At 38.1% G+C, this 17,375-nt stretch overlaps 1 protein-coding gene across 11 annotated transcripts in view; it reads left to right on the plus strand.

The window, feature by feature from the left end:
• Positions 1-17,375, plus strand: part of DMD (dystrophin) — a 2,125,007-nt gene that overhangs the window by 422,785 nt on the left and 1,684,847 nt on the right. For all 11 annotated transcript variants that reach the window (XM_050936430.1, XM_050936437.1, XM_050936440.1 and 8 more), the window contains one exon: positions 12,562-12,623. In XM_050936430.1, the coding sequence (XP_050792387.1) occupies positions 12,562-12,623 (62 nt within the window). The remainder of the gene's footprint in view (positions 1-12,561; positions 12,624-17,375) is intronic.

Below are 17,375 nucleotides of genomic sequence, written 5' to 3' on the forward strand. Positions count from 1 at the left end.
TTTGTTACAAAACTGATACATTTAAAGTCTTGTCTTCTACATCCAACCCTCTTTTCTACCCACTTGCTTACAGCGGTGAGTAGCCACTACCTTCTGTCCTGAAATCAGATTCACAATCTTTGGGAGAGGAGCAGAGGAATAACAGGGGCCTCCTTTCTCCTTGTTCCCCCAGCACAGACAAATAAGATACAACAAAGTAGCCTTTGTTTGCTTGGAGTGCTTAAGGGTGCTTAGACATGCGTGTAAAGAGGTTTATGCCCTATGCAGCCTGTGCACAACTGTTCTTCACAGTTTTAAAGATCTCAGAATCTGACACCAGCAGAACTAGACTCAGTGAAGTGGCAGGAGAGTTGGCCCTGCATTTTGGGTAAAATATATGTTGTATCCTTTCCCAGGGTGTAACTGGCTGAACTCTTAAGGCAGTCCTATGATAAAGCATGTTTTCTATCAGCTTCACACGCATCACTTATCCAGGAAAAGTAAGTTCTCCATCACAAATAACTGGCTGAAATCCAATTACATGCTGCAATGTTCATCATAAAAATAAATGTATCAAGTTAGTTTGATGACAATTATTTAACTACAAACTTTGCAGTGTAATTTTACATGGTTACAACTATCACTGTTCATAAATAGAAAAGTAAAGAGTTAGTACATTTTTAAAAGTGTCCCAGGCCTTAGATTTTGGAATAATCTACATGTGAATCCATTTTAAAAAATTAAAAATAAATTGGCATTTATAAAGCCAGAAGGCATCACTTAGTCTCAACTCCTGCATAACACAGGCCATAGAACTTCCCTGAATTAATTCCTGATTGAACCAGAGCATATCTTTTAGAAAAGCATCCAACCTTAATTTAAAAATTGCCAGTGATGGAGAATCCACCAGACCCCTTGGTAAATTGTTCCCGTGGTTAATTGCCCTGAGAGCTTATAGATTTCACACTCAGTACATTTATTTACTGGAAGGATCAGGAAAAAATGTTAGAACTATCAAATATCAATGGGGTTATTTTAAAAATTATTGAAACTAACCAACAGGTTTACTTGTTAACTCTAAGTAAATGTCATCTATTCTCATAGAACAAGTGGTGTAAATTTGAGAAGGATATGTTCTGTCAATCATTCTTAACAAAGAAGTTTACTCCTTGATCTCAAGGCAAATCTAAATATCATCATATTGTGGAACTCTACTCATGTAAACAGGAAAGATCACTAAAATTTACATTAATTCATCAAAATAAAAAAAAAAAATCTCAAGGTAAGTCTTCCAGATTACTTGCTTGACAAGATGAGGCTACCATAATCAATAACTTCTTGAATTTTCTTTCACTGTTGACTAAATTTGGTATTCTTTTCCATTTATGTAGGGTCAATTTGCAATATGATTCTAAACCTCTGGGGACGCATCCTTTAGAGGTTGTAGAATAGGCTTCATTTGTACACACATCTTTTGTTGTGCTGTAGTTAGTGTATGTTAGACCATCTTTATCAGTATCCTTTCAGAGAGAGGCCGTGCAGCTGCTGATAACGTGATTTCATCAGTGTCTACTTGACTCCTTGGTGAACAGAGAAGTAGACAGTATGTTCATTCATTTGATACTGAAAGATCCAACAAGCAACTATACTGGAACAGCTGGGAGTGACAAGCCTTGCAATTTGTGTCAAGTTTTTGCCAAGTGTTACAGTTTTCACTACCATGATACAGAATGGAGTGAAAGAAGGTTTTATAACTTCATGATCAGATAGGAGGTGTCATTTACAGTGTTCAGAAAATAGAATTATTAAATTTAATAAATATACATTTGTCATAGTATTACTAGGCAAGTCTTAGTATGCCCCTGTAACACATGGCTGCTTGGTGTGATGCTGTGTCCACCTCTAGTGGCACCTAGACCATCTAGTGGTTCATAAGTTTGCCACAGCCTTAGCTAAGAGGCTCATGGCTTCTAGCTTATGCAGTAGTGGCTCATGCATTTAGCTACAGAGGTCCAGGTTCATTCCCACCTGCCAATGACTAGGGTCTGTTGGTGTTACATGACTATCTGCATATGATGACAAAAAGTAGGTGTGAGAGGGATGATGTCAATGCCATGGGTAAACTGGCAGTTAGATACTCAAATATCTGCATGCCTACATAAGCAAACATGCTTGTTATAGAAATTAGAGACTGCAACTTTAATAGCAATTTAACCAAATGGCTACCCAGAATCATCTATCTTTGCTCAATCTGCAGCCTTCTCCTTCCCACAAGACTTAATCCATTGGCACAGTTTAGCTGCTTCACTTCCCAAATTGTTTATTGTTATGTTAGAGAAAACTTAGCCAGATGGTTGCCTGGAACAGCAAACATGATCTCCTTGGAGGAGGCAGTCTGCCTTACCAAAGTATGATTAATATTTGATGATAATGTTTTACATGTTTGCAGGTTCATAGAATCATAAAAATATAGAATATCAGGGTTGGAAGGGACCTCATGAGGTCATCTAGTCCAACCTCCCTGCTCAAAGCAGGACCAATCCCCAACTAAATCATCCCAGCCAGGGCTTTGTCAAGCCTGACCTTAAAAACCTCGGAGGAAGGTTCATGCTTCCGAGAAATTCTAATCTGTTTCCTTGATGAAGTTTCTTCTTCCATTGGAAGCACACATTGGTTTCTTATAGAGAGGCAACTATGAATGCTGGGCTGCTGCACTGACTTACTTATGGAAATGAGCAGTGAAGTATTTGGTTATACACGTGGACTTTGCAAGCAAATTTTTGTGTAAGGAAACACAAAATCTAGGTCATGTTTTGGATCCAGAGAACTAAATTTCCCTTTAATTTGTCCAATTTAATTATTATTCTTTTTAAAAAAGTTCTTGGTATATTCAAGCATATTTTAAGTAAGATGTATTTATGAAAGGAATGATTAATGACCAAGCTCTCAAACATTGTTTTTGGTTTTCATTTACCAAATGAAATTATTTGTTTAAATCTGAAAGCACTCTAGATCAGTGGTTCTCAAACTAGGGCCATTGCTTGTTCAGGAAAAGCCCTTGCAGGCTAGGCTGGTTTGTTTACCTGCCGCATCCACAGGTTTGGCCAATCGTGGCTCCAACCGGCAGCGGTTTGCTACTCCAGGCCAATGGGGACTGCAGGAAGCAGCGCGGGCTGAGCGACGTACTGGCCACCCTTCCTGCAGCTCCCATTGGCCTGGAGCAGCAAACCACGGCTAGTGGGAGCCATGATGGGCCAAACCTGCAGATGCGGCAGGTAAACAAACAGTCCTGGCCCACAAGGGGATTTCCCTGAACAAGCGGCGGCCCTAGTTTGAGAACCACTGCTCTAGACAACATTTATATAAAACTAAGATGTATTTAAATGAAACCAGAGTTAAATATATACTGGTGTACTAGCTTTCAATAAGTACAAAAAATTGGAAGTTACCACAAGAGCAACAGCATTTTTTAAAATGTTGAAGGTAAATATAGAAAGAATGCTGTTTCTTCATTAATAACAAAACAAAACAAAATGAACTGTAAAGTTTCTTCTATAGCAGTTATTGTAAATAACAACTTGTCTATGCAGGACAGCTAATCCAGGTTAAGATACGGTGTGAATCTTAAATGAAGTTATTTCTGATTAACTCCCTGTATTAGAGTTAATTAGGAATAGTTAATTAGGAATAGCTATTCTGGAATAATTTACCATGTAGATAAACCCTAAGAAATGATCTACTCATTTTTTTCTCTTTCTGATTACTCGTTTCAAATGTTACTGTTAGAGATGGATCCAATAGCCTGGAGAGAAAAACATCCCTGAAAAAGAGATTTAGAACTTGAACCTCAATCTGGATTGTAATTTTGCAGCTATCCCATCTAGTTGTTATGGTACTGAGTCATATATTGTTAGCAGTTATGTACCCTTGAATATTTGATTGCTTGGAAGATTTTCTGAAGTAATTAGTGAAAGCAGAATCCATGTCACTGTACAAATGATGTTTAAAAGAAAAGGAAACATCATATAATTTAGCTCTAGTCCACACACAGCACTTCACTGATTAAAATAAAGGTGTCATTTGAAATCAATTTTAGTTGAACCAGTGTATCTTTGTTTGGTCAGAAATTTAAAACTGGCAGTTTAAATTTAAGCTGAGTTAGAAAGCAGTTTAAATTTAAGCTGAGTTAGAAAGTTTATAGGCAGAAGCTAAACCAGTACCACCAAATTAAATATGATAGAAGTGAATCCATACTGGAGTTTGGCCTGGTTTAAATAAATCTGTTTCCAAACAAGTTTAAGTTAAACCAATGTGACTTCAGAGTGATGTTAAGTCCTTGGAGAGAAGATACATTTATACTCAGCTATGTATCATGTTTCACCTCTTGTAGAAAATCCTGATATATTATTATCAACAATAGATGGTGACTCAGTGCAACATCGGAGATTGTTGCCCCATCTACAGATAAAGGTTTTAATGACTCTAGTTACAACTGTATACAAAAGATACTTATCTATCTGCCCTATTTCTCTAAATAACATGAATTAGGTTAGGTCAGAGCAAAAACCTATGAGGTTGTATAAACTGTGGGAAAGACTTAATGGAATTAAAATACAGGGGAAGTCAGCAAGGAATTTTTCCATAAAATACAATGTTTATAATAAAATACAACTTGTTTATATAATCACAAAAGTAATAGACCACTTCCTCAGTGTGGCATTCAACCCAGTGCTAGGACACTTAAATGGAAACTGGCTTTCCCGCAGGAATTCTTCCTTATATCTTCCAAACAATAAATGTAGTCTTTATCTCGTAATTCCTGTGCATGAAGAAGGGGATTAATCCTTTGTTAACATACTGCCCCAGCATCTTCTCCCACTTTGCTTGGAATCTTACAAAGCAAAATAAAAATTAAAAAGAAAAATGCTGGGATTTGATTTGATCTAGGATGATTTAGTTGCATATCTTGACAATACTGACCTCTTCTGGAGGCTGAACTCAACAGGTTTAGCCTCAAGGTTTTGCAAGAGTAAAGCCACACAGTTATGATGATTTGATTAATATGTTCAGATGTGGATCATAGTGCTGATGTATGGAATGGGGTGAAGGACAGATATGCAAATAAAAACCTTATACAGGTTATCACATAGGACTCACTCACTGCAGTTTCCTCCTCATGATTCAGCCCTTTAGCCAGGTCATTAGGTGGTTTCTCCATCTAGGGTATAGAGTCTCAGTGGACCCACTGGCCAGGCAATACCACTACATCAGTGGCTGGTAGGGTAACCTAGGACCAGCTCACTATTCCAGGTTCTAGCCCAGGAACCCTACAATACTCAGCCAAGCTCTGCTCAATCCCCAGCCTTGCTGCTCTCTCTCTGGAGGGCTGCTTCCTACCTAGTTCCTGCAGGCTCTCTTCCCTACCCTTTTTTTTCCTGGATACACACTTCCCTCAGGGCCAGGCTCCCAGGGTCCTACTCTTGCCCCGCATTCCCTCTTTCTCTCTCTAATGCAGAGGGTGGTTATAGACTTCCTCACCACAGCTCACCTGAACTTCATCCTCCAACCAGGGGTTATGGCTCCAGCATAAGCATCTCATGTGTGGCCTATCACACTTATTGCTCCTTTCCTCAGCTTCCTTAACTCTTTTAGGCTGGTGTGGAGTGAATACCCCATCACACAGTTAATTATTCAAAAACACATTATGCAAATTTCCAGCCTTTCTTTGAAAGACAGCAAATCATGTGCTGTATAATGCCTTGTGTAAGCAATAAGCTCCAAGACATTGGCTGTCTTTCTAAATTGTCTTTCTAATTGTATTTATTAGTTTCTTGGGTCACCTTGATGAATAAAAATCTTTGGAGGTAGCTAGAAGGACTTATAGTTTCTGTTATATGAAAGGGCAAGTTATTGGGGGCTCCTCTACATTTAAAACACTATAGCAGCACAGCTGCACTGATATAGCACTTCAGTGTAGACACTGCCTATACTGACAGGAGCAATTCTCCCATTGGCACGGTACTCCATCTCCCCGTCGACCTAGTGTTGGCTACATGGGGACTTAGGCTGGCTTAACTGTGCTGCTCAGGAGTGTGGATTTTTCATGTTCCTAACCAACATAGTTAAGACAACTTAATTTTCTAGTATAGACCAAGCCTCAGTTTTTGTTAGATCTTCTTGGGGTGGAGGAGGATGGGCCAGGATGTATATCAGAACTGATTGGGAAGGGTCTGTGCTAATGTCACTGTTGAATTTGAAAAAGGACATTGAAGCATTACACAGTATCTCGGGAGCAGAAGTGTAAGCATCTCCAGATAACTGGGGAAGGAAAAGCCAAGTAGAGGATGTTTGGTTTGGTTTGTCCAGGAGAGTGGCTGTTTCTTTGGCTTGGTCTGCAATAACACTGGTATACTGCTGTACCATTTCACAGTGGTGAAATAGTTTAGACTTGCTCTGTGTAAATGAGCCATTAGAAAATCTTACATAGCTCTCATTCACAATCACAACTCTATCCATCAAAGTTTAAAAGTGTTGCCTTTATATCAGAGTTTTTTATCTACCTTATTGTATCCTCTCAAAATAGGCTGTTTAATTTTCTTTATTTAAAAAAAAGAAGTAATTTTCTTTAATTTCTTGTATGTTTTTTTAAATATATTTTCCTTTATAAAGGGTAGTTCCAGTTTGATTAAAGGCTAATCATATAATGTTTTCTAGTCTTGAGGAAACTCTGAAGAACTTTCATTGAGATAATAGATTGGAAATGTGAAATGTTTCATTAAGCAGCTTTGAAAATGGTCTGCTAACCACTCATCATTAGTAGTAGCATCCTCAATCCTACTGAGGGCTGATTGCATGATCCTAAGCGTTCGTTGCTGTACCACTTGTGCTTCTGTTAGCATTGTCACCTGATTAACTTTTAGAACTGTCCCTTCCCCACATGATTAGCTTGATTAGTGCTGTATTCCAGTTTCTTTTCTAGTCATAATTTCACACTGCCCTGGAAAAATACTTCTTTCAAATCTAATGCACAGTTTAGCAAACTCAAGAGGGTTGGAGATACAGTCTGTATTTTGCTCATCATCTGAACCATAACCTATACACAATTCCTTATGGATGGAAAGGCTAAAAGAAGACAAAAAAAAAATAAAAGTACAAGCAAGCTATATGCACTGGGAACAGATGGTATAATGCCTGAAAACAAGATAAATTTCAAGCATTGAAGTATTTGTTTCTCTTATTTTGTCCATTTATCAGAGTGCCTAAACTGCAATAGGGCTAAGCATCGTACCTCTGACTACATTACAACGATTTTGGAAAACAATGGAGAGGTGATATTTTTGCTGGGAGGAAATGATTATAAATTTGCACATCATAATTACTTTGAGAAATTTAGTACATTTCCAGTATTTTATTTTTAGATTCACCCAAATAGTGAAATTGAGATCCACAGGAATTCTGATTGACAGCTTTAAAGAGAAGTGTGTAGTAGACACAGTATTTTACCTCGGGATATCTAGAGAAATTACATACCTGACCACTTGATTATTTTTGTTGTTTCACAGTAAAAACAGCTGCAAGTGCATTCATCTGTCTGTCACTAAAGTATCTATTATAAACATTGAAATTCAGAAGCGGCAGGTTGGTGTTTTTGGCACATTTCTACTACATCCAGACAAATGTCATTTAGTTTTCACATCTGGTATTCAGTCCTTCAATCTAGGTAAAAAAAAAAAAAGTGTGTGTGTGTGTATTTCTCTACTTTCTGTAGGGAAACTGAATGTGCCATGTATTAACACAAAATTGATTCTTTGTAGGGAGGCTGCCACAAACAAATTGCTGTGGTGTAAACTCATCAGAACAAGCATCTAGAAATAACAGAGATGAAAAGAAAGTATACTTGAATGATCGTTATATAAAGATAACAGTGGAAGAGAGTTGTGTATGGAAATGTGCAAAGGTTGCATAGCTTCGCTTGGACTGTGAGAGAGCCAAATTCAAATGGTTGGATTTAACTCCCATATTACTCTGGAGACCCTGCTTGTTACTAGCTCAATGGGCATTAATTAATCTGTGATTAGCAGTTCAATGTCTTGCATGTAAATGTGTGGAAAAGTAACACTGTTTCTGAATATGTTATATTGTAGCCCAGCGTGGGAAAGAAATTATGCTTGGGCACTAGATAATAGCTGTCCCTCCCTTCTTCCCCTCTACACAATCGCATATACGCTCTGTACAAAATGGTCCTCTGTTTTAATAACATGGTTAAAGCTGCACACTGGGATGGTATTAAAAGCCATTTAACAGAAGCAGCTATGTGCTTAGTGTTAATTTACTTTCACATTTTATGGGAAGATGCTTTGGGAGTTTGTGATTGTCATAAACAGATGATTAAGGATTAATGTCTCTTTTACCTGTAAAGGGTTAAGAAGCTCAGTGAACCTGGCTGACACCTGACCAGAGGACCAATTGGGGGACAAGATACTTTCAAATCTTAGTGGAGGGAAGTCTTTATTAGTGCTGTTTGTTTTGTTCATTGTTCGCTCTTGGGGCTAAGAGGGACCAGACGTACACCCAGGTTTTCTCCAATCTTTCTGAATCAGTCTCTCATGTTTCAAAATAGTAAGTAATAGCCAGGAAAGGCGGATTAGTCTTATGTTTGTTTTCTTAACTTGTAAATGTGTCTTTTGCTGGAAGGATTTTTATCTCTGTTTGCTGTACTTTGAATCTCAGGCTAAAGGGTGGGGGGAGATCCCTCTAGGCTATATGAATCTGAATACCCTGTAAAACATTTTCCATCCTGATTTTACAGAGATAATTTTTACCTTTTCTTTCTTTAATTAAAAGCTTTCTTTTTTAAGAACCTGATTGATTTTTTTCCTTGTTTTAAGACCCAAGGGGATTGGGTCTGAACTCACCAGGGATTGGTGGGGGGAATAGGAAGGGGGAGAAAGGTTAATTCCTCTTTGTTTTAAGATCCAAGGAGTTTGGATCAGTGTAGCCTCTCAGGGTAACCCAGGGAGGGGAAAGTCTGGGGGGAAAAAGAGGGGGGGAAGGCTAATTTATCCTTGTGTTCAGATCCAAGGGGTTTGGGTCTTGGGTTCCCCAGGGAAGGTTTTGGGGGAACAGGAAGTGTGCCAAACACTATATTTTTGGCTGGTGGCAGCGTACCAAATTTAAGATGGTAATTAAGCTTAAAAGTGATCATGCAGGTCATCACTTTTTGGATGCTAAAGTTCAAAGTGGGGGGAAAAACCTTGACAGCGATACAACATCAAATCAAATATATGCAAGACACCCAGCTCTACACTTCTTTTGTATTCCTGCAAAGAGCACCATCTCCTATATATCCCAGGAGCCTAGGAGAGAGCAGCACTTGTGTGGTAAGCCACTGGCTGACATTCAACCCAGCAAAAGGGAGGTAGTGTTGACGGGCAAAGGAAAGCATTGAGAACAACCTCACAATCACCCACTACCAAAGGCACATGTCCTGTAATAATCAAGGTGGTCTGCAGATTGTTTATCCTCTGGACCCTTCATTGCTGCCAGATGCACAAATAGCTAAGGTTGCTAAAAATATCACTTTCAACCAACAGCTGACTAGAAAAGAAGCAAGTGCCATTGCTTGAGGTATTTAATACTAGAAAAGACAAAACTCTAGAAAATGTACTCTTGGAAACAATCCTGTATTGGCAGGAAAATAGATTGCTTGATGTAATATGTCATTATCCAGCTTTAATTTTTATGAAATGGTTCCAAGTACAATGTATTGTGTTTCAAAAGGAGATGAGGAAAATCAGAAGTGGGATTATTTTGGTCTTGCAAAATGGTATTGATTACATTAGCTTGTCCCCAAACCTCAACATTACCGGATACTCAAATAAATAGTTGGTGTTTTGACCCTTTTTTAGCGACTTTGGCAAATTTCCAGTAGAGACAACTCATAAGGACTTTTTCTTCCAGGCAAAATAGTAAAATATTACCCTGTTTTAAATTCAGTGCTCTGGGCTGAAAACCTTGAAAGGGGAAATTGGTGGTTTTGTAACCACATCTATTATAGCAATAATATTTTTGACTGGCAAGCAGAAAGTAAACAAGCAATTATTGTAAAAATTGAATTATATTCCAAAACCTTGAAATCCAGGAATTGTGTAGACTATAACTCTCCCTATGGAAGCACTATACTTTGCATTTTAAAATACATATTTAATTTTTAAAAGATATTGGGAATTAAAGTCTGACTCTTTATGCTTAAAAATAATAGAAACTATTCTTCAAGCCATCACTTCAGTATCTTTTGAAAGCAGGTCATCCTGGAACTTAAAATGATGTGATTTTCTGCTAATGAATAATTTGACAGTTTTGCTAGTGAAGTACAGATTGATAGTCTATATTTGTAATGCACTGTATATGGTATAATTAGCCATACATTGTGATGAAAATGGTGCCGTAAAAATAATGATAGTTTATTGCATAGAATAGTCTTATACAAAAGGTAATAAAAAGGTAAATATGAAGTGAAGTTGCTTGCTTAAAATATATCTCCATTGTGTTATTTACTCAATAGATACATAAAACTTCACATATGATGTCAAATGGCTCATAATGTAATTACGATCTATTTTAAATCTCTCATTTTACTCATAATGTCTACATGCAGCATATTTTTTAACTTTCTGTCAATTTTTGTAACAAAATAGTTTTATCTTTCATATTCATATTTTATCAGTATACTTTATTGTTATAGGTGAAAAGCATTCCTGTGAAAAGACACATTTAGTGGTAGTTATTCAAGCAAGGTTTCTGAGAACAAAAGATGTAATTGTATCATAAAGGTTTGCCTTGTCTTGTCTCATAGAAAGGAAAAAGAATTGAAATACATTATTAATACCTTGAATTCCCGCTGTAGTTCATCTGCAACTGCCTTTTAGAGTCAGCTGAATCCATTAAAATCATTAATCTGTAACCATTTCAGATGAGAATTACTATTATTTTTTATTTTTAAAATGGGGTGAACTTGTCTGCTTACAAGAAGGGGAGAGAGGTGGCACGGGCTGTAGCTTATTTCATACAGGCACCATGCCATGCTCCCCACAAAACTCCTGCCTCTGCACTTCATTTCTGATTTAAAATAATCCTGCTATTCTAGCAAAGAGATCCCTCTGTATTATTGCTTACAGAATTGTCTCTATTGTGATGTGGACAAATAGTCATCAGATACTAGGTTGAAGCCACTAATTTGTTTCTTATGTAATTACATAACCTAGGGCAAAACTCTACTCTTACATGCTGCTTTCCTTATATTTTTCCATTTTCAGTCATCATCATTACAATCCTCATGTCTGTGCACAGAGCATGATGTTGGAGTCTAGGATGAGATACTAGCCCCCATTCCAGGCCTTTTATGTAAGGTAAAAATGCTGGACTAGTTTAAAGGGGCCCTAAAAGCCCTAGTTCTGGCTGGGGAAGGATTCCTCTGGCACAAGCCCTGTAAACACAGCTGGAATGCTGCCTTCCATGAACTCCCATGCCCTGAGGTAGGGAACCTGATGGGGAAGGGTTAAGGTTAGGAGAGGTTATACTTGGTGGAAGAGCTGTAGGGTTTGCAGGAAATATAGTAGTCCATTCAGGCAGCCCAGGAAGGCTGCCATAGCTTAGACAGCTCTAGCCTCCAGAGCAGTCAAGGATCCGGAGGACACAAGCTATTTTAGCCCCACCCTCCCCCCTCCGGCCACCCGCCCTGCAGGCTAGAAATTCAATGCTGTGCTTCCTAGGGACTCTCACCGATGATCCCTATACAGATATGTGACCAGACCTTTGCTCCTAATTGGGTGCTAATGAGAGGAAACATACTAGTTAATGGATGCACTGTGCCAGCTAATGCTTTTCTGTAATTGGGAGAAGTGGGAAACCTTTGACAGGAAGGCAAGGTCAAGAGGCACAAATGTTTTCTCCTCTGGCGTGTAGGGGCAGCTCTTCAATTGCAAATCCCTTCCTTGGTTTTTCTTGGGTCCCACTGACATGGCATTCTCTATGTATGCCATGAAAGCGCCTCTTGCAGTCTGTCAAACAGCCATGATTTTCTAGATCCTCAAGGTCCAGAATAGCAGGCAGCGTACAAGTAGGAATGTTTAATAGTTTTAAAAAGAGAGAGATTGTTGTCCTATAATCCAGGTACTGAAATAATCTCTCAACCCTCACTTAGATGGGCTGTACTTATTTTCTCTAACGTAACTTTCACTCTGTTTGATTATCTAAAGTGTCATTGGTAGTGAGGATCACTTTGGACTCGTCGACTCTGCGCTGCAGTGTGGACTACAGAGGTGTAAATTGCAGAGCGCACCAAAGCGCCGTACTCTAGATTCCCCATGTGAACACTGCTGGCACAAACTAAAGTTGCCTAGATCATATTAGTTTGCACTGCAGCGCAGTGTAGACAGGGCTTTTATTTCATTATACAGCATCAAATGTTATATACATTTTTTCATAATTGGAAACAACCATTCATAATAATAATGACTTTTTTCCTCCAGTCAAAACATATATAATATTGATATTAATAAATTCCTTTGTTTTTGTTTACAGATGAAAGGGAAGATGTTCAAAAGAAAACATTCACAAAGTGGGTAAATGCACAGTTTGCTAAGGTAAGGGAATTTCCTGTTTTCCTTTATAAATCCAAGATTGTTATGTACATATACGGTCAGATTTTCGAAAGAGCTTACTTACCACAGTTGGGACCAAATTTGCAAGAGAGTTCAGCTGGGGATTGAGCACTTTTGAAAACACAGCTCCTTCATTTAGTTGCCTAAATTGGAGCTGAGCTCTTCTGAAAATGTGGCTCTTAATATTGAAACCTTTCTTTGTAATCCCTCTTGGTTTTGCAGTTTTATCACTGAAAGGATTTGAGAAAGTTGGAAAAACAGAGTTATCCCTTTGCCTTATTTCTCCAGTTATGAAAAATCAAATCAAATCTTGAAGACCTGAAGTTTAATGTGTATGTTTGAATAAATTTCAGTTGCGGCTTCTTGCATAATACTGTTACCTCCTTAGACCTGACCAATTAGCCAATATTCAGCATCTCGTGGGTTGTTTCTGTTAGGTGAAGAAATTGATAATATGAATCAGATATGTCTTTATTGCAGTCTAGTTTATTTATAAAGAATGTACACAAAGTCCTGTTTCCCTGAACACAGTAGGAATCAAACAATAAGAGACAGTTTCTTTGTTCACCATTCCAAGCCTCTTTCCAGCCAGCACTTAGCCCACTTTCTATATTAGCTTTTTATCAGGGTCTCATTTCAGGTGCTTCTCTGAGGCTTCCTTGCTGCCTTGTCTGTGTATTTCTTTGTCTTTCTGTTTTTATTTCTCACACACAAGACATGCAGTTCCATCAAACAATAAGCAAGCCCTTACCTCCTGCTTCCTATTTTCCTTCAGGCCCCTGTCAAAATCTTTCAGATTATATGGCTGAAATCCTATTCCAGCCTTGCATGTGGATTATGTTTTGGGGTGTAACTCATATTGTTTCAGCTATCTATTACATAAAGGAGCTTACTTGCATTTTACGTTTATCTTGAATGAAGTACAGCTGTTACACCCACTAGCTTTAGTAAGGTTTTACCCAATTGCCCAATATATAATGATATAATCAGTTACAAAACACAGTGTAATAATTCTGTCGATAGATGAGCTAGAACCAAACCTTGTGATTCAAATGTTTGAGAACATTGGGAGAGAAGGTCTTCAGAATATGAACACAGATCTGCATATAAGTGTCATAGCTATCCCATCTCTCCAGCAGGGAGCAAACTAAAAGATCACCCTCAGAAAGTGTCAGAAATCTGGGATCTCAGTTTTGTGACTCAACCCCATCTGTACTTCCAGCTCTGCTCATCTGCATGATGTGGGGGTTACTCTGTTGGAAGTGATGTTAATTCAGTAATGCTAATGTGGTATGTTGTGATAACATGCTTTATAATTTGTCATCATTGTAGTTTTATGTTGCACAATACAGTGTGTGAAATTTTTAAACGAATAGTCTTGGTTGTAGAATTGGCTCAGATAGCTTCTATATAGTTTCAAAAATGTGTCTTGTTAAGTTGATTAGCCTTAAGGATCTGCATTAATTATAAACAGATGGTAAAATATGTTATGTCACTCCTTTTTCTTACTCAGGAGCAATGGAATCCTTTTCATTAATCAAGTATGAAATATTAGGGGATGAGTGAGTCGGTTGGCAAAAACTGAAAAACAAGTAGAGATGGACCTAACTAAAAGGCTAATTTCAAATGTCCTCACACCTTAGGTACACCATAGAAATAAACTCATTTGTCCTTAAAGATAACTTGCTGAGTTGAGTTCCTTCCCCGCAAATGAGTTGTTTGTTTTTTAAGTCCAAGGTGCACCAAACATCTCTTGAACACTCAGAATACCAGTCACATCTAAGTAATCTCCATTCCCTGTTCTGGACTGAAACTCTAGGGTATTGAGCCTCACATGCCTGCTATGTACAATATTAATCTGGATATAAGCAATATTTGATCATAAATGGTAAATTTTGAAAATCTGCCTCCTAATTTAAGTGTGTTTAACTTGCCTAAAAATGTCTGTGGTTTGGCAATGTGTGCCTTATTAAGATCACATACTAGGAAGAAAAATTAATGCTTTTCTGGTCAATATTAACTATGGTCTCTTGACACGTTTGTAATGACACCCCTGGGTTAGATCATATGTGGAGACTGAACCTTCATTCAAAAGGGCTTTGAGATCTAATAATGAAAAGCACTACGGAAGAGCTGAATGGTGGTATTACTGTTGTTGTTGTTAATATTTTATTATTTATCATTAGTTATTGTACCAGGTCTCTTAGCTCAGTGGCAGTAATAAATTTTTAAACTCACTAATCACTAGACAGGGACAGAGAGCCACATTGCATTATTATGAGTTATACAAGCTTCAAAGAGCAAGTTATTCTTAGGCTTCTGCCTCTTTTCCCATACAGCTGCAGCCTGTGCAGAGAATTTGGAGATGTGAGACTTCAGAGGGGCAAAAGAGATTGGATTAATATTTATCCATGCAGTATTGCAAGAGGATACCTGGTATTTTCTATTAGGGTTTTGTCCAGTGTGAAGTAGTGCCAAAATACTAATAGATTTAAGAGTTGCAAACCTTAATGATCTATGGACCAGATTCCTAGCATATGTAAAGTGTCATTGCTCGATTGATGTTGGCAGAACTATGCTGATTTACACTAGCTGTGGATCTGGTTTTATATCTCTTGGCTCTATAGTGAAATAAATAACATAAATAACCAAGGCTTCATATAGCTTCAGACACACCTGTCTCAGACATCAAGAGAAAGGCAAGACAGCAGCTTTTGGGGAAGACGGAATCTTTCCAATAAATAAAGGGTTAACCACTTGCTTAACTATTATACTCTGTAACAGATTATACAGTGTAGTTAGCTAGGCTTTTCAAAGTGATTAATCAGTTTTATAAAGTGATTTCTATTCTGTTTGGTATCTTTGTGGTTTTCTCTTTATTTTTTGCCCTATACCCATTAACCTTTATCATTAAGATTGCTAGAATTGTTTGAAGCGACAAAGAGTCCTGTGGCACCTTATAGAATAACTGATGGATTGGAGCATAAGCTTCCGTGGGTGAATACCCACTCTGACAAAGCGGGTATTCTCCCACGAAAGCTCATGCTCCAGTACGTCTGTTAGTCTATAAGGTGCAACAGGACTCTCTTTCGCTTTTTACAGATCCAGACTAACATGGCTACCCCTCTGATACTAGAATTGTTTGGATAGCCTATTAAGTTGGGAGACAATAGGCTGTCAAGCATACTGGAAGGAAGGAAGGGAGGGAGAAAGGAAACTGAGACTATGGGAGGTGGGAGCACGAATGAAGCATTGTCTTGTTCCCTGTCAGAGGCAAAGGAGCCATACAGCTGTGACCAGATGGATGCTAGGCTTTTTTTATGACCCTATACATTGTTTGGTTTTGCAGGGGGTATGGAATTGACATCAATATATTTAGGGCATTACAATGGTGATTTTGCAGTGTGAGGTTGCTATGTTTGTCATATGGATTTTTCACTGAGAAACTCAATTATTTTTACCTGCACAATTAGATACTTTATGTGCCGCCAAAAGTAACATGCTTTCTGTCCTCTGTGGGAATGCAATGGGAGAAATGCTCCTAAGGACATGTGTACATTCAGGAAAGATAACAGGAATCAACTAAAGCTATGAAGTTAGTGTGCGAAAGTAAAGTGCAGTAAACTCCTGTGTACGTGCTCTCCTTCAGACATAAACTGACCAGTTTACTTTAGCTTAATCCTCCTTGAAGGATAACTTATGTGCTTTAACTTCACATGTTTAGTTAATTCAGATGAGAGGGGCCACAATTTGGCTCTTAATGTTTGAAAAGAGCTCTAAGATAAAAGGGAAAATGTAAATTGAAAAGCAGAAAATGAGACTAGAACTGGGGAGGCCTGAATCACAGTTGCATGTTCTAACTGTTATCTAGGATTTTCTGAACCTGAAACTATGGTAATTAGTCTCTGTTTTTTAGGCAATTTCAAGAAATAAATAAGTACTTCTGTCCGATAAATGATTGGTACACACAAAAGTGCTTTCACTCAAAAATCCTTGTTTTTATTGAGTCTAAAGCACTTGTCTAAAATAACAGCAGTCTAGAGTACCCCAGACTTAGTTACCCAAAGTCTGAGGTGGTGTCAAGTGATCAGCAGCAGGTTTCTGGTGGACAGCCTTCCTCCTAGCCGCTGGGGAGTTGGAGGTCAGTCTCCTAACTCGTTGAAATCTCTCTCTCCAAACTTCTCCAAATTGCATACTCTAACTACTCTCTTTATAGGTTCTTCAGAAAAAAAAACATAACTCATAGTAACTGCTTATGGGTTAACAATTTCCCTGGCATCAGTAAATAACTCATAATTTTAGTTATCAGCAAAGCAACTCCCAGTGAGAAACTTGTAGTCATAGACACCCAGATCCAAGATCAGCGATCCACACTCCCTCCCATTCTCATAAATGTATCACTTTATCTATCCTTATTAGCAACACTTCAGCTGTGCAGCTGTTTTGTCTGCTTAGTCAGAGACCAAATTGTTCCTGACTAAATGGTGTTCTCACTTTCTGATAATGTGGCTGAATACAGAAAATGGCTACTGTTATGTCAAGTCCAGTTCTCTCTTAACATTAACCACCAGACAACCTGCCTTTCTGTGATTAGCCATGAGACAATAGACCTAGCAGTTACTATCATGTAACTGATATGTGATACTTGAGTCATGCCAGCTTTAAAAATGTGGAGCCTATTTCTTTTTTTTTAAATACTGTTTCATTTAAAATGATAGAAAAGAGTTTCTCCAA

This window comes from Gopherus flavomarginatus, chromosome 1 (assembly GCF_025201925.1).
Source record: "Gopherus flavomarginatus isolate rGopFla2 chromosome 1, rGopFla2.mat.asm, whole genome shotgun sequence".
Taxonomy (NCBI): domain Eukaryota; kingdom Metazoa; phylum Chordata; order Testudines; family Testudinidae; genus Gopherus; species Gopherus flavomarginatus.